This window comes from Mustelus asterias, chromosome 24 (assembly GCF_964213995.1).
Source record: "Mustelus asterias chromosome 24, sMusAst1.hap1.1, whole genome shotgun sequence".
NCBI classification, from domain to species: Eukaryota; Metazoa; Chordata; class Chondrichthyes; order Carcharhiniformes; family Triakidae; genus Mustelus; species Mustelus asterias.
This window is the reverse complement of record NC_135824.1, coordinates 26454191-26472608: the sequence shown is the minus strand read 5'-3', so window position 1 is coordinate 26472608 and position 18418 is coordinate 26454191. Positions and strand designations below refer to the sequence as shown.

Sequence of the window (18418 nt, the reverse complement as noted above, 5' to 3'; positions counted from 1 at the left end):
TTGCAATGTTAATGTAAGCCTTACTTGTGACTACCAATAAATAAACGTTACTTTACGCTCCTTCAGACACAGAAATGTGGTTAAAACCAGACTTCCTTGCCATTGACCATGAGGTTCAGGAGGCTGAAGATCAAAGGATAGATGGCTACTAAACTTTGATATACAGGAAGTAAGCTTTGTATGATCCAGAATCAAAAATGTTAACATTAAGTCAAAATTTGCACAGATCTACAACTCATCTGCAAAGCTGATGTATGCAGAAGCTCAGAAAAATCAACAGCATTCCCAGCACAATTCCCAAAATTACTCAGAGGTCCAGGGAAGCTGAAAACAGCCCATCACAAAACATTTAGACCAGATGCAAAACCAATATTTGTTCATCCCACCCAATTTTACAGGGAAACAGACAAGGAATTGAGTCAATGCTGCATCAGGGAGTTATCTCACCTGTAAACAAACTCACTAGTTGGCATTCAGGCATGGTCCCTGTACCAAAATGAAATAGCTCTAGACACATCTCTGATGGCCTCACACAGTTAAACGAGACAGTGGAAAGAATCAAATCCCCCAATAGCATCTGTGGATGAGAGTCTGGCATAGCTAACAAAAAGTACAACTTTTCCAAAGTTGGATGGAAACAGAGGCTTCTGGCAATTATCTCATGGACCTGAACCACTTTTGGGCAGCACAGTGGCACAGTGGTAACACTGCTGCCTCACAGTGTCAGGGATCTGGGTTCGAGTCCCAGCTTGGGTCACTGTCTGTGCGGAGTTTGCACGTTCTCCCCGTGTCTGCGTGGGTTTCCTCCGAGTGCCCTGGTTTCCTCCCACAGTCCAAAGATGTGCGGAATAGGTGCAGTGGCCATGCTAAATTCTCCCTCAGAATACCCAAACAGGCGCCGGAGTATGATGACGAGGGGATTTTCACGGTATTTTCATTACAGTGTTAGTGTAAACCTACATGTGACACTAATAAATGAACCTTAAAACACTGACTACATTCATCACACCCTCCAACTGACCACTCAACAATCCTTACTGACCACTTGACCCCTGACTGTTCACCCAGACCCCAACTACCTGACCCCACACAGACCATCTGACTCCCCATTCCCCTGCCACTGACCACTTGAGCCCCCAAGCCTCCAACTACCAACTGACTCTTCCAACCAACACTTCCAACTGACCTCATTTCAAGTAATGTCCCCCCTGAGAACCCATCTCTCAGCCCCCAATGACCACCCAACCCCACCTCCAAACACCTGACCCCCCCCCACCCACAACCGACCCCCCCGCCCCCAATCTGACCTCTCCCCAAACACCCGACCAGCCTCCCTCACTGACCACCAAACCCCATTCCCAGTCCTACCCACTTACCTTACAAACCTTCTCCCTGACTTCTGATAGTGGCTGGACCTTTAAACTTACCAGATTTATGGCAGCTAGTGTCGTAAAGAAGGGGACGAGGCTTCCTTACTTCCGACTCTGTAGTGAAGGCCTCAGGAATGGGCTGCACTACATGGGTCATGCCTGGCCTGAGTTGGAAGCTTGGGCAAGAATGGAATGGCTGGATTTCCAGTTAAGAAACTAAAAACTGAGTGGCAATCCGACTCTGATTGCCAGGAAAAACAGCCTCGAGTCACTGCCTGTGTGGAGTTTGCACATTCTCCCTTTGTCTGCGTGGGTTTCCTCCGGGTCCTCCGGTTTTCTCCCACAGTCCAAAGCTGTGCGGGTTAGGTTGATTGGTCATGCGAAATTGTCCATTGGTGTCAGGGGGATTAGCAGGGTAAATATGTGGGGTTATGGGGAAAAGGCCTGGGTGGGATTGTTGTTGGTGCAGACTCGATGGCCTTTTACAGTACCTTGTACCAAGTACCCACTAACAAATGGAGAGGCTGGGAGAGGAGCAGGAATGGCTGAAAGCTTTGTTGAAGCTATTTAGCACTGTTGAGTTACCATTTCACACCACTTCAGAATAGGTTGGCTCAGTCAGAGCTTCTGAAGGGAAGACGGCTATGGATTCAACGTCCTGTTCTTCCACACACGCTCACACTATGTCTAAAATCCATTGACATCAAGAGCATAGAGGAGGAGAGTATTGTGAAAATGAGACCAAAAATTACAATCACCAACACAAAGTGCATGAGCTACCAGAACTCTAACCGGATGATTCAGTCTAGATTAAAGATCAGAATAGACCACGCCAAGTACTGGAAAAGACATAAGCCAGAATTTTACCTCCCTGCCCATTGCGGGAATCAGAGCGGGCGAGGGGCAGACCATGGAAAGCTCTGTTGCCCTCGGGTGGGATTTTACGGTTTCAGGATGAGCGAGGCTATAAAATTCCACCCACAAAGTTAATGATCTTATGCAGAGACTGAAAATGGGATAGTGAGAAGAAATAGAAGCGCACTCGTATCTACGAGAAGACCACCAATAGACTAACTAATCTTATGATTAGGACGACAAGCTGAACACAGAACCATAGTCTCTGATGATTCACATGCTACTCTTCAGAGTTCAATGCCAGATTTCTGCTGCCCCACCCATCATGGGAATCAGAGCAGGCGCGGTGTGGACAATAGGAAGGTCCATTAATCTCAGGCAGGATTTTATGATTTCGGCATGAGTGAGGTCATAAAATGCCGCCCTAAGAGAGAAAATACAGACCTTGAATCATATGCAGCCTCTGAGAGATATGAGAACAAGATTGGGGAGATTGATAAACCATCACAATGCTGATCACCGTGAACCAGAGATGGAGATAGAGGGCGGAATTCTCCCCAAAAAAATTCTATAGTGTCAAATTTGCATGAAACCTGGAGTAGTTCATGCTGTTTTTTTCAGTGGGAGTTCAGAGAAGAATCTCCCATACTCTGTGGACTGCAAAGGCCACCAGCATGAATATCAGCATGCGCAGTAGCGCACTGAACGGGCAACTGTGCATGCGCCGATCTGTCAGTGCTGAGATCAGCACCTGTGCAGTGGTCCCGCACTGATGGCCTCCTGATTGCTGGCTAGCTCAGTCGCTGGCAACCCCGGTGACCCCCGCAATGCCAGCTCTCCGCCCCACCCAACCGCTTCCCCCCCCCCCCCCCCCCCCACCCCCGACCATTCCCGGGCCCAGCCCTAACCCCCCACTTTCCGACCTAACACTAAATCCAGCAACCCCCCCTCTGATCACCCCCTCAATAGTAACCCCCCCCCCCGCCCCAATCCCCACAGTGCCAACCCCTCAGCAGGTTAACCGACCCTCCCCCTCCAGCTGACCACCCTCTCCCCAGCCCACCCTGATTGCTGGCCTCCCTGCTTTCCCACTGATCCCTAGGTAGTGTGGCAGTGAGGCCCCCACCCCCACCGATCACCCCCTTGGCACCGCTCCCTAGGTCACGCCCCTATATGCCCCGCCCACCCCCTTGCACTGCCCAATGCCCAATGGATAGTGCCAAGGTACCCCCCAGGGAATTGGCACTTTGCCCCTCGAGCAGTGCCGGGGTCACAGGCTGGCACTGCCAGGGTGCCAATGCCCTTGGTGCACCCCCCAACCCTCTGGAAGGGGCCTCGATTGCCCCCTCCTTTGCTCTGTCGGGGTCAGGCTGCTCATTCCCCGTTAGTGGGGAGCTACTCTAAACCTCGCTGGAGTGAAATACTCGGGTGGGGTGGGAGATGCAAGCAGGCCCAGAGACTGCAGTCCCGGGCCCTCCAATCATACTTAAATAATATCTAAATAAGCATTTAAATGGTCTTGGCGCCTCCCCACTGATCTCCGGCCCGGAGCAGACGCCACCGGAAATCCGGCACTGGGATAACGCGTGCACGAACCCCGCGAATCAACCACGCAGCAATCTCCTGGCCCGCTGGGCTAAAAAATTAGAGCAGCAGGATGGGCGAATCAGGGCTAGAGACTTTCGAGATAGATGTAGGATAACGTAAATAGTATTTATTGAGCCAGAGACTTGGAGGAAGATGTAGTATATGTAGTATAACCAGTTAATAGTTATAGTAATGAATTAGTCACGTGTATCATGATGTAACAATGGCAGCAGTCATACGTTATAGACTCTGCATAGAGCAGTGAAAACAGACTGTGTTCAAGCAAGATTTCTCTACCCTGCAGCCAATCTTGTATTCGGTATTAATAAAGTATTTGAAGTAACTTACCTGAGTCAGACCAGAATTACTCATAGTCGAAGGGAAACTTTCCCAGTATCGATTAGGCCATGAGACAAACAGACTACAGTAAGAAGTCTCACAACACCAGGTTAAAGTCCAACAGGTTTATTTGGTAAGCAAAATCCGACACAACAATGCAGAGTCGCTGAGCAGAGACTGATAGAGGCTATCAGTCTCTGCTCAGCGACTCTGCGCTGTCGTGTCGGATTTTGCTACCAAATAAACCTGTTGGACTTTAACCTGGTGTTGTGAGACTTCTTACTGTGTTTACCCCAGTCCAGCGCCGGCATCTCCACATCGCAAACAGACTAAACAGAATAAAGGGTAGTCTACATCATCAGTGAAGTTCGATTATCTGAAAACAGAACATGGAGGGTGATAGCTCTATGGAGAGCCTTGTGCTGGGTCTGTATTGTACATAGTACACTGTTCATTAAAATATTACATTTACCAACAGCCTTGCCTGGAGCATTCCCTGTAAATCCAGGCCCATGACTACCACATCCAAGATCCAACAATAACAGAAGACAGACATAGAATACAAGAGCAAGGAGGTTATATTGAGCTTGTATAAGACACTAGTTTGGCCTTAGCCATAGTATTGGGTGACATGGTGGCACAGTGGTTAGCACTGCTGTCACACAGCGCCAGGGACCTAGGTTCAATTCTAGCATTGGGTGACTGTCTGTGTGGAGTTTGCACGTCCTCCCCGTGTCTGTGTGGATCTCCTCTGGGTGCTCCGGTTTCCTCCCACAGTCCAAAGATGTGCAGGTTAGGTGGATTGGCCATGCTATTTTGTCCCTTAGTCTCCCAAAATGTGTAGGCTAGGGGGATTAGCGGGGTAAATATGTGGGGTTACAGGGATAGGGCCTGGGTGGTATGCTCTGTTGGAAAGTCGATGCAGACTTGATGAGCCAAATGGCCTCCTTCAGCACTGTAGGGATTTTATGATTCTGTTGCGTACAGTTCTGGGCACTACATTTTAGGAAGGAAGTGAAGGTGTTGGAGGGAGTACAGAAAAGATTCATGAGAATGGTTCCAGGGATGAGAAACTTCAATTATAAAGACAGGCTGGAAAAGTTAGGAATGTTTTCCTTGAGAGGAGACTTGATTGAGGTATTCAAAATCATGAGGGGTCTGGACAAAGAAGATAGGGAGAAACTTTCCATTTCTGAAAGGATTGAGGTGAAAAAGACACAGATTTCGTATATCTAGTAAAAGAAGCAGAAGTGAGCAGCAACGGTGGCACAGTAGGTAGCACTGCTGCCTCACAGCACAAGGGACCCAGGTTCGATTCCCAGGTTAGGTCACCATCTGTGTGGAGTTTGCACATTCTTCCAGTGTCTGTGTAGGTTTCCTCCAGATGCTCCATCTCCTCCCACAGTCCAAAGACATGCAGGTTAGGTTAAGTGCATTGGCCATGCTAAATTCTCCCTCAGTGTACCTGAACAGGTGCCGGAGTGTGGTGACTAGGGGATTTTCACAGTAATTTCTTTCAGTGTGAATGTAAGCCTACTTGTGACTAATAAATAAGCTTTATGAGGAAAAGCTTTTTCATGCAGTTTGGGGTAAAGGTCTGGAAGTATGTTTGGACACAAATCCAATTGTAGTATTCGAGAGGGAATTGGATATTTATCTGAAAAGGAAAACTGTGCAGGGTTATAGGGAGAAGGCGGGTGAATTTCAATCAGTGAATTGCTCATTAGGATACCCGGTGCAGACACAATGGGCCAAATGGCCTCCGTCTGCACATTAATAATTTTGTGATAAGAAGCTCTTCTGTGAAATTCTGTGCCTACCACCATTGTATGGAGTAATCAGTGTGTTGCTGGATGAATCTAGCACAGAACAGTTGCTAAGAAGGGGGAGGGGGCTAGTGAAAAGTTATTGAGGATAGACAGGAATAGGGGTTTGAAGTTACAATTAGATCAGAGGCGGCAATCTGGCACAGTGGTTAGCATAGCTGCCCACAATGCCAGGGACCCAGGTTCAATTCCGGTCTTAGATGACTGTGTATCTCCTTGTATCTGCATGGGTTTCCTCCAGGTGTTCCAGTTTCCTCCCATAGTCCACAGATGTGCAGGTTAGGTGGATTGGCCCTTAGTGTCCCAAGATATGTAGATTAGGGAGGTAAACATGTGGGGTCATGGGGTCAGCCTGGGTAAGAGTTGATGTAGACTCAATGGACCGAATGGCTTCCTTCTGCACTGTCGGGATTCTATGATCTTATTGAATGGTGGAGCAGGCTCGAGGGGCTGAGTGGCCTTTCCTACTCCTAATTCATGTGAACAGAGGTGTATTTTATGTCAGGAATTTTGAGGTTAGCTGTGAGTGGTGAATAGGTAACAGGAGCGACTGAGGTATGGGATTTAAGGCAGTTCCTCCTGGTGTTACACCTTCATCCCACAGATTCTGGACCAATTTCAGTTTGAAGGCATGGTGGCACAGTGGCAAGCACTGTTGCCGCAGAGCGCCAGGGACCTGGGTTCAATTCCTGGTTTGGGTCATTGTTTATGCGGAGTTTGCACATTCTCCCCATGTCTGCGGGGTTTCTCCGGGTGTTCCGGTTTCCTCCCACACAACAAAGATGTATGGGTTAGGTGGATTGGCCATGCAAAATTGCCTCTTAGTGTCAGGGGGCGTAGCAGGGTAAATGCGTGGAGTTACAGGAATAGGGCATGGGTAGGATTAAAGTTTAACTTTATTTATTAGTGTCACAAGTAGGCTCACTGCAATGAAGTTACTGTGAAAATCCCCTCGTCACCACATTTTGGCACCTGTTCAGGTACACTGAGGGAGAATTTAGCATGGCCAATGCACCTAACTGGCACGTCTTTGGGACTGTGGGAGGAAACCGGAGCCCCTGGAGAAAACCCACACAGACACGGGGAGAAACTCCACACAGACAGTGACGCCAGCCAAAAATCAAACCCAGGTCCTGGCGCTGTGGGAAACAGCAGTGCGAACCCACTGTTCCTCCGGGTGCTCCGGTTTCCTCCACAAGTCCAGTGCGGGTTCGGCTGATCGGACATGCACAATTGCCCCTCAGTGTCAGGAGGATTAGCGGGGTGGATAGCTGGGGGATAGGACCTGGATGGGATTGCTGTCAGTGCAGGTTCGATGGGCTGAATGGCCTCCTTCTGCACAGTAAGATGTCTCACAACACCAGGTTAAAGTCCAACAGGTTTATTTGGTAGCAGACGCCACTAGCTTTCGGAGCGCTGCTCCTTCGTCAGGTGAGCCGAAGGAGCAGCTCGCTCCGAAAGCTAGTGGCGTTTGCTACCAAATAAACCTGTTGGACTTTAACCTGGTGTTGTGAGACTTCTTACTGTGTTTACCCCAGTCCGACACCGGCATCTCCACATCATGACTCCTTCTGCACTGCAGGGATTCTATAAAAATTCAGCACCATTTTCACACACTGCTGAAGTCCAGTGTTTTCTCTTTTGGTTTCAGACTGAAGCTTTTAAAGGGCAGATGTTATAATCAGAATTCACTGACTCAGCTGGATTGGGTAAGGCATGGTGTTGGAGCAGCAGCAGCAGCTGTGCATGGAAGGGAGCCGTCAGGGTGGCTCAGGGCAGCAACACCCTCCCCTTCACCCCGCCCCCCCCAAGGGCCCGCCTCCCGTTGCCAGGGGCAACGCCCCGCCGGCTGACGCTTGTTGACTGCCCGGCAGGGCGGCCGGCTTGTGCACCTGACGGAAGCCCCCCTCCGATTGGCCGCTGGCCGCGCGGCGTGCGCCCGGCCGGCCAATGGCGGCGCTGTGCACGCGGCGGCGGCGGCCGCTGATTGGTGATCACGCCCCGATCAGCCGGGCAGCAGCTGCGGGAGCCCCAGCCGCGGGGAGTGGGAGCGCAACCTAACCTGCTCGGGCAAGGGTGGGGGCGGGGACAGGGCTGAGTGACGGCAACCTGGCCCAATCGGGTAATGGAGAGAGGCCGCCGGGGGGCGGGCCGGGAGTGCAAACAGCCAATGGGTTTGAAAGGGGAGGCGGTTAGGATGGCGGTTAGGACGGCTCCAGCAGGTTAGGGTGCGCGGTGGGCGTGTTTGCATGCTCGGGGATGCGAGCGAAAGGTTTAGTCAGAGGGGAAGCTCCCCTCCAGCAGACGGAGGCACTGATTTATTTATCAGGCGAGCGGACAGACAAAAGGGGGAGTGCAGGCTGACACCCGATGTTGAAACCAGTCGTTGACTGACCGACCGAGGGAAGGGGCTTTATCGCCATGGGGGTGAAGGTGAGGACCTTCGCCATCGCCCTGGACACCGAGGCGCTGGGCGGCTACTCCAGCGGCGACCGGGTGTCGGGACAGGTGCTGCTGGAGGTCAGCGACTGGCTGCCGGCCGCCTCCCTCCGTCTGGAGGCCAAGGGTTGCGCCCGGGTCAGCTGGAGCGACAAGGGGGCCGCCCCCAGCCCGGTGTCGGCGCCCAGCTACCGGGAGGAGGTGGTCTACCTGCAGCACCGGCAGAGCCTGCGAGAGGCCACAGGTAAATAGACCGGGGGAGACCCCGGGGATGGACACTGACAGCGGCCGCGGACTGGTCCCCTTCTCTCTCTCCGGGTAATTTGACACAATGAGCCCACTCGGCCCCTCTTGCCCCTACTAGCCCAGCTCACCTGACACCCCCCCCCAAACCTCAGCCTCCCTCTTTCCCTCTTCAGATAATCATAGAGTCCCTACAGTGTACAAGGAGGCCATTTGGCCCATCGAGTCTGCCCCACATTGCAGAATGAGACCATTCGCCCCCCCCCTCCCCTGCTAGCCCTTTAAGAGTAGACCACTTGATTTCTCCTCTTTTCTCCCCCCCCCCCCCTTTTTCCCTGTTATCCTTTCCTCTTCAGATAATCTTAGAATCCCTTCAATGCAGAAAGAGACCATTCAGCCCAGAGAGTCTGCACTGACTCTTCTACGGAGCATCTTACCCCTGCCCTATCCCTGTAATCATGATGTGGAGATGCCGGCGTTGGACTGGGGTAAACACAGTAAGAAGTTTAACAACACCAGGTTAAAGTCCAACAGGTTTATTTTGCTACCAAATAAACCTGTTGGACTTTAAGCTGGTGTTGTTAAACTTCTTACTGTGTGTAACCCTGTGCATTGACCGTGCTAATCCCCAACCCAACCCACTCATTTTGGGATACTGAAGGGAAACTTACCATCGACCATCCACCCATTGATTCTACCCAACAGTGCAGATGCAGGCCATTTGGCCCATCAAGTCTGTACAGACTCTCCAACAGAGCATCCCACCTGATCCCTGTAACCTTGTGTATTGACCCTGCTAATCCCCCTAACCTACACTCTTGGGACACCAAGGGGCAATTTAAGCACTGTCAAATCAACCTAACCCGCACATCTTTGGACTGTGGGAGGAAACCGGAGCACCCGGAGGAAACTCATGGGAAGAATGTACACACTCCGAGGCAGTCCCTGAGACTGGAATCGAATGTGGGTTCCTTACACTGTGAGACAGCAGTACTAAACACTGTGCCGCCCTTTCAAAAGTCATAGTTGAACCTGCTTCCCCCACCATTTTTTGCAAAGAGTGCATTCCAGATCCTAGTCACTGGCTGGGGGGAGTAACTGAAGCTTTCTCATCCCAGGAACTATTCTCATGGAATCCTCTCTGCAATCTCTAATGCCTTCATGTCCTTCCCACGGAGCCTGTAGCAGAATTTGCTAATTAAAAGCATTAGTGTGGGTGATCGCACAGGCTCACTTGAAAAATGTTGCTACACAGAGTGCAAATATGCATCAGGTTCCCTTTACCCCTTGCTCCCCCAAACCATCTGCTGCTTTAATATGTCTGAGATGATTGATAACTAGAAACTCTCTGTTTATCTGTCAATAGTCAGTTATCGGCAAAATCTTCAACACATATATTTTTCTGGTATGTTAAGGGGGATGCCTTCATATAGGTAATATAAAGTTGTACAATCCCCAGCTTTCTACCGTACTGAAGTTTTCTATACTCATTGAGTTTAAGGGAGCAGTGAGTGCAGCTTGTAAAGCTATCATTTGCATGGTTTTGATAGTTAATATTGCACTTGTATAAGTCAACCATTGACCTAACATGTTCTACATGCAAATCCAGTTGCGGGCTGATCTAATTACTGAGGCAGCTTTAGAGATGGAAGAGAGGCTTCTTACAAATGTAACACAAATTACTGACTGTTTATATAATTGTCAAAAAACACTGCTGGAAACAAGCAGGTAGCAGCTTTAGAGGGGAAGAAGATAAATTAAATACAACCTGTCTTTAGCTTTGGAGAAAAGTTGCAAACATGAAATTGACAAGCAAGATAAGACAAGTAACATCAGTCCTCGTGCTGGTCGGAGCATTATGACTAAATGTTCATTTTCTTTCTTCAACCTTTTAACAACCTGCAGACATATAATTGGAAGAAGTAAAGAAAGGAAAATCCCAGAGTTTTTAACAGCTTGTACTTAATCCAATGTCTTTAAACTAAAGGCTACGTTAAACTATCACAAGGCAAAAATGCTGAAGTTCTTCCTTGACCTTATCAAAACCAGTCCAGGAGATCACTTTGCTTTATGGGTAATACTTGGGCAGTTTTATTTCTATATGATGTGATGCTCTAATTTGATTTTTTAAAAAATACTAATACTGACCTAGTGTGTACTTTTATAGTATTTTTCTTTGTCTATAATATTCTATATATTTGTCATTATTTCCTTCAGGTGATCAAGACTGCTTCGTATTGCAACAAGGGAAACATGAATTTCCATTCAGCTTTCAATTACCACAAGGGTAAGTTTCAAGTTGAGTCCATATCCAAAAATGTAATCTTTTGTGAGGGGGAATATCAAGTAACAAAGTTTCTAAATGCATTTTATTTATTTTAAAACGTAGGCCATTGGTCACATCCTTCAAAGGAAAATATGGCAGTGTTAAGTACTGGGTGACAGCAATATTGGAGCGGCCATGTGTCCCAAACCAAATTGTGAAAACAGAATTCTCAGTGACAAGTCAGATTGATATTAATGCTCCAAATTTCCTGGTAAGTTGAGTGTTTTCTCTTCATATTTTTGTAAATTGTAATTGAGCAACTGTTGCATCAGATATCTGTTAGAGGCCAACATATATACATTTTGCATCTTGCAGATACATAAACACTAGCCAAGATTATCCTTCTGTATTTATAACATCCTTTCTGACATTGGCTGCACATTCAAATTTAAGGTTTAAAGTGCATATCTACTTGCGAACATTAACTTGTCACAGTTTTATTTTACTGAGCTGCTATCACCAGCACAATAAAATTTAAGCGATGATGCTTTTTCCTCTGCAGGATCCAAAATATGGTTCTGGGAGCCTTGAGTGGTCGTACCACCTGCTGACTGGTTGCTTTGCACAGACCAGGAAACTGGTGATGCGGTAGTCCAGTGCAAACTTCCCAGAGTTCATTATGTTGGCCTGAAACAGAGTCAGTTCTTGAAGTTTCAGAATCTGCACTGTAATATAAATGTGGGCTCTGTATTGAATTCCCAGGATAATGCTGTAAGATTGCCTCTAAAGCAGCTGTACAGTATGAATGCAGAGTAACTGATTCATAAGATTGGGAGCAATTTAAGTAAATAAGCTATTTGTTAGCTGGCTATTGAATATCTTTCAGTAGAATGTAAACAGTGCTGATGACTTTACATACAATTGATCTATATAAAATAAACAGTTAAATTGCATTCAAATCTGACTACACGCAATTAAGCAACTCATAAAGTTGAACATTTCTATTGTTGAGGGTTTTTTTTATAGATTGAGCTAAACATTTGGAAGCATTTAGCAACTAACTGCAATTAACTTAAAGTTGACTGGGTTTTTTATTTAGACCACATCTCCACTGTACCTGAGCAGTGACTTGAAAGAGGACAAATTAGTTTAGCAAAAGTACTTCTGATCTCAGCTTACCTATAAAATTACTATTTGCTGTCTTATGCAGTATTTATCATTTTCCCTTTCAGTCTTCAGTATCAAAGAGTAAAGAAAAGACGATCGGTTGTTGGTTTTTTACCTCTGGACCAATATCCCTAAGTGCCAATATTGAGAGAAGTGGGTTCTGCAATGGTGAGTTGAATGTTTATTTTTCCCACCTATATATTCCTTTCTGAAGTGTGCTTTTCAATGTTTTTAATTACATGTTATTTTGAAATAGGTGAAGCAATCCCAATCTATGCAGAGTTTGAGAATTGTTCTTCACGCCTTATTATGCCAAAAGCTGCAATTTTTCAAACCCAGACCTACCTTGCAAATGAGAAAACCAAGACTTTTCGACAAATGATTGCAAATGTTCGTGGAAACCATGTTCCTTCTGGTAGTACAGAGTCATGGAATGGAAAAGCCCTCAAAATTCCACCACTGACCCCATCTATCCTAGACTGCGGCATCATCAGAGTGGAATATTCTTTAGCTGTGAGTATATCAGTAACATGCTGAACACCCTACTTTTATTGTTCAGTCTTCATGTCCTATTCTATCAGACACCTTTTCCATTAATGACATTTAAGCACACAAGCAACTAAAGCATATGGTTGTAAAATAAAGTGTAAATCTCTTGAAAATCCCCCTCAAGTTATTCCAGCAATATACTTTAGCGTTTTTAATCCGAACTACTTTTCTCTTTTTACAGGTCTATGTACACATTCCAGGTTCTAAAAAACTGATGCTCGAGCTACCCATAGTTATTGGCACAATCCCGTACAACAGCTTTGGAAGTAGAACATCTAGTATGTGCAGCCATTTCAGCATGGACATGAGTTGGCTTCAACTTGCCCTGCCAGAACAGCCTGAAGGTAAGACATTCCCCTCCATTTACTATCTATTACAAACACTGTTTAACAATCTAATTAAGGGGACTCCAATTATTTTTATTCAATTCTGTAAGTTTAATACATATTCAGTTTTGTGTTGCTAAGAGTTCTTGAAATACTGGGTTCCTGTTTTCTAGTGACTACTTGACAGTGATGCAGTTCATAAAGCTATGTCTTGCTGTTGTCTCCACAGCTCCACCCAACTATGCTGATATTGTGTCTGAGGAAGACCTTGCCAGACAATTTCCATCCCTTCCACAAGCTGATCATTTGGAGCATGAATTTGGGAGCCCCATATTTGCTTATATTCAGGAGTTCCGATTTCAGCCACCACCGATTTATTCAGAGGTTTGATCACATGAATATTTTTAACTTTGAGTTTTAGTAAGGAAACTAACTTTCTTCATATGTGACTAATTATTTTTTAAATTTAAAAAATTAAGACTTTACTCCTATTATGTCTGCATTCTTTTGTAGAGATTTGCTACAATTTCACTATCATTCATGCCACTTTTTTTCCTCTTCAGGTTGACCCTAATCCTACCTTCACAGAAGAAACACAACGTGAAGTGTCATTTGATATTTGAGGGAGGAGCTCTATATTTGGTTTAAAGTTAAACATTGAAGTATAGAGCATCTTCAGCACTTCAAGATGAAGATTTGAATGATGGCCTGTGGTGGACTGATCAATAGCAGACTGGCAGAAGAGACTACTGTTTGTGAAGAGAAGAAACTAAGAAATGTTCTTGCTATGGTTGGCAGATGTGCAGAAGGAGAGAATGTTAAACCTGAACTGAAGATTGGGAAAATTTTAGTCAACCTTAACTTTACAGACCAACAAAGACCTCCCAGCTCTCAAATGAGTCCCCAGGCGAAGCTAAACATTTTCCCTTGTTAAACAACCAAATATGGTGAATGGAAAAAAGGGAATATTTAATTTATTATGCTACTATTGTAGCAAAGAAGTTGTGTGAGGGAGATTACTATCACTAAATGAGCACTATATTTATCAGTTAAAGGGACAGAAAGTCTGAACCATTGGGGACTTTTTATCTCTGGAAAAGCTAAAGATTAATGTTTACATTTTTTGTGTCCTCTTAAGCAAAACACTGGTACAATGTTGCCTTTTACAGAGTGCTTTCCAGTTCTCAATTACTGCCAATGCTGTTTTGATTATTGAGCAAGCTAGTAGTTTTGGAAAAATAATCACCATATCTGTATTTATAAATTTACCAAAGAGTACAATCTTATACCGTTTCAGTTATAAATTTGCACTCATTTCATGTATCTTAAAGGGAATGTTTTGCATAACTATCCATTTTGTTGCCTTTTCAATGCAGACCAGTTAAATGGAGCAAAGCTGTAAGTGACAATTTTCAAGCGTAGATAAATATTTCTTGTCTAACTACTGTCCTAATGCAGGGAGGCGGGTGGAAATGGTTGAGGGGATAGAGATACTCAGGATGGTTATATGCTCTTACCTTATTCACTACAAACGACTAGTATCTGGCTGTGATACTCATGTTTTTTTTTATGAAGGTGCTTGCATATTGGCATTCACTGTGGTGGGAATGTGACAAAGTGCTAAATTCCATTTAAAGTAACCCCCCCCCCAACGTTAATGGCTTCCTAAGTTAGTGGTACATACTGTAAATTCTGCAACTAAGAGAAATAGCCAAAAATTGAAATCTTACTGAGTGGATCAATATCTGAGCTTTTCCATTCAGTATTTGAACCACAGTAATCTGTTCCTCCTAGAAGTAAAGAGGAACAAAAGGGTTATTTGATAAATTACTTGTGTGCATGAGCAGTTTTATATTTGGGGTTCATCTCTTTTTGAGGAAGGCTTGTGTGAATGACAAGTTTGCATTAATTTATGAAATTTATTGCATTTCATGGAAATGCTTTCAGCAAGAATTATTTAACTGCTTCTCTTTCTCTCGTGATTTCACCTGTTAGAACTCCCAATTTGATTTCTAATTCAGAAGTTTAATGGTGCAATATTCTGTTTCTCAGGGCTTTGACTGTAGTGCACTCCGTTTTTGGTTGGTGGGGGTCGTTGGTGGTGGAACCTGCCAAGTTTTCTAATTGCTGAAGAATCTTGATGCCCATTCCTGATTTACTACTTTTAAAACTTCATAATGGGTTGATAGCCAATGAGAATTGGGAGAAAGCTTAATTGGAAAGTGAGAACTCTTCTCTCACACACACACAATTGGAAGAGTCAATATTTGTTACTTTTGAGTTTTCAGTATGAATTGTATTTTGCACCTTAAGACCACTTATCAGAATATCCTTTTCAGTTTCTCAGCCTTGTATGAACATTCTGGAGCTACATGTGAACCAAAAGTTCTTGCGGTTAGGATTAAAATTCTTCTATCTTTGTGTATAAAGGTGGAATGAAATGTCTTAATTCTAATAAAATTAAACTGAACAATGCACTTGGGTTTTGGAAAATGAAAGTTTTTTAACTGAATTGTATAATAACATTTTGTAATTTAATACTGTTAATGCCCTTGTAGCTTTTCTTACGTCATTAACTGGTGGTCAGTTTTTGCAAATGTTTGTATCTCTAAGGTGGCCTTTCTTGTGTCAACTGGCAGTTAATAAAGGAGGAGGAATATTTTAAGTGGAATGGAAAATGAGCACAAAAATGTAAGTGTTACTTGAATGTGGAAAAAATAACTTTGATAAGCTAAATGTGCATTATCCAACTTGCCATTAAAACTGTGACATTTTCAATTTTCTTTGTATTTTTGATGTAAAGAGCGATTTTGTACTATTTAAATCTGATTCATCTTTTGTTAATAAAAACTTTTGGAAAAGCAATTTTCCTCTTTTATAGAAAATGTTATTTTGTGGTGACTAGCTTTTGAGAAAGGAAGTGTGATGCAGGAGAACCTGCCTTGCCTTCTGTATAATGTGTAAGCATGCAAAACTGCAACATTTCCCCTATGCCCAGTACTCTTAATATGAATTTTATTGAGTTATCTGAAATTGGGTCAGGCTATAGTACAATTGGCTTCAGTATCCTGGGTGTCTGAGAAGGAGAATAATTTAAATAAAAAGCCTGCCAATTCAGGTACTTGTTTGGGCAGGACATGGCAATGATACCCTTTTGGAGCACCATTTGGAGTTGCATGTAAATTGCCATAAAATACTGGAACATGGCTGGTATCAATGAAACCATATCACTTTTCTACCACTGCCCATCCCTGTCAGAATCTGCACACCTTTAGCAAAAGTCTGGCTTATAAAGGAATAACGTGGGACTTAGTACGACAGTGGTTAGCACTGCTGTCTCAGCGCCAGGGACCTGGGTTTGATTCCAGCCTTGAGTGACTGGAGTTTGCATCTTCTCCCCGTGTCTTCTTGGGTTTCCTCCCGGGTGCTCCGAGGATTCTGTGGTACTGCCAAGTGATGTAAGAATACGACCTTCACCTAAATGTCTGTGTACGTGTGTGGAAGCAAGCATGGACACCATTCCTAGTTTTGACCTTTACCTACATAGGTGTTGATAATTACAACTGACTATCTAAGACTCCTGAACTGTACCTTACAGCTTGCAACATTTGTGGTTGTGAATAAACCAACTCAAAACCTCAGTGCAGAAGAAAATTAAAATCCCATAATACTGACAAAAAAAATTAAAGAAGCATTGACCTGAAGAACTCGAGTAACGGCATAGAAGAAAATTGCCAGAGAAAAGCTCCAAAGAAAGTCTTGGAAGCTGAAGGCAGAAATTAAATTGCTCACTGCAGCTGGGGACTCCATTTAATCCCGTGGAAGTTTAGCTTCAATATGCAGATAGAGCAGGAATTAGCTAAAAACTTTAAATTCCTGGGCAATCTCATTTGGGAAAACAGTTAAATAGTTCAATGGTCAGCAATTGCTGTTTAAAATCGCAGTCTGGGGAACCCCGTTCTGAACATGTGGCATCAAGCTCACTCAGAACAAAAACAATCATTAAAAACTGACTGAATAAGCAGCTTTTAAAAACCCAGCAAACGCCAGGATTTTACACTTCCAAGACCCAAGATCATTGTGCTAAAAAGGGGTAGACTTAACCAGTCAATCCAGACAACCATCACTGAAAAGATTTTAATGCTGAGAACACGAGTGCCATTACTACAGCAGCCCACCAAAACTGACAAGCACAGGAAAATCCATTGGGAAGCAGCAGAAGGCAATACCATCTTGGATTTCCAAAACTTCTGAAAGCTGAACTTGTAATGCAAAAAGTTCTAACCATTTGTCAGGAATCCACCCTTCCAGATCAATCTGGGCCTTGGATCATTCCAATCTCAAAATTCAGAACTTTAGAGAAAGAGATTCCTTGGATAAATGATTGCTTCAGGTTTGAATATAAAGTTAACACAGTACTTTATTAATTAGGTCTGATAGCTGACAATATAATAGCTAAACAAGGAATCAATTAAACATTTGCAAAATTTGATGAAGTTTTAATATCATTCAACATTTATCTTAACAAGTACCAAAATCTTTGAAAGGTATAAATGTGACAGCAAACAGGCAAACCTGTCACTTCATTAAGGACTTGCACATAATGGAAATGATTATGGGGATCTGAAATCTGAGCTAATTAGGAATAAGAATCGTTGGAGTGATGGACATGATGCTCTCGGACATACTTCAAGTAAACAAAGCTTTAATCCATGAGAGAGCCATCCAGTGAGTTGGGCAATCTGAAATCCATTTGCAGTACAGATCCATATTCAGGGGAGAAACCAAATGTGGCATGAAGTAAACCTTACAATGCAGCTAGTTAAACAGCACAGAAACCGAGACACTCGAGTCCAAGGGAAGCAATACCCTAATCAAATAGTACAGCAGCCATGTCAGCGCTGTGGATCAAAGCACCCCATCGGGCGTGCTCAATGCCTGGCAATTTCAGCCCAATGCTTTCAATGTAACTGAATTGAACACTTTGGAAAGCTGTGCGAAGCCAAACTGCACAAGATCCCATGACAATTTACAAGGGCAAGACAGCACACCAAGAGAATTCACAACCGTGAATGAGGTCAAAGACTCTGGATTTTTGTTTTGGAATGCAGACATACCTCTTAATGACTATCTCACAAACTTCAAGTTGGATACAGGAATCAGTGTTACAGTTCTACTAGACAGGACCGTGGCTGAGACCTCTGGCAACAAACAACAGATGCACCACTTTAGGGGCGCAGAGAAATCTGACTTCTGCTCATAGGCATAATTCTGGAACCTTTAAGGTGTGGCAGCAAACATGTCATCGAACAGATTTACATCATCTGTGCCCAGTCATTTTCTCTCTTGAGCAGAGATGCCTGTGTGGCCCTGCATCTCCTCAAAATGGCAGATGGTGTCAATGCAACCATTGTCATAAATTATACAGAACAAGCTCCTGAGACCTCAAAC

At 44.6% G+C, this 18418-nt stretch overlaps 1 protein-coding gene across 1 annotated transcript; it reads left to right on the top strand.

The window, feature by feature from the left end:
• Window positions 1-8191: 8191 nt before the first annotated feature.
• On the top strand, window positions 8192-15832 carry LOC144511292 (arrestin domain-containing protein 4-like). The gene is made up of 8 exons (XM_078241507.1): window positions 8192-8660; window positions 10877-10946; window positions 11049-11196; window positions 12158-12260; window positions 12349-12605; window positions 12823-12985; window positions 13197-13351; window positions 13531-15832. Exons 1-8 carry the CDS (start codon window positions 8399-8401, stop codon window positions 13588-13590), a joined length of 1218 nt encoding a protein of 405 aa, XP_078097633.1. The 5' UTR covers window positions 8192-8398; the 3' UTR covers window positions 13591-15832.
• Window positions 15833-18418: the final 2586 nt, after the last annotated feature.

Excerpts from the sequence above, each read along its gene's own strand:
- LOC144511292 (XM_078241507.1), top strand. The coding sequence starts at position 8,399 with ATGGGGGTGAAGGTGAGGACCTTCGCCATCGCCCTGGACACCGAGGCG. Across the intron at positions 11,197-12,157 it reads TTAATGCTCCAAATTTCCTG|TCTTCAGTATCAAAGAGTAA; the intron begins GTAAGTTGAGTG and ends TTTCCCTTTCAG. Across the intron at positions 13,352-13,530 it reads CACCACCGATTTATTCAGAG|GTTGACCCTAATCCTACCTT; the intron begins GTTTGATCACAT and ends TTTCCTCTTCAG.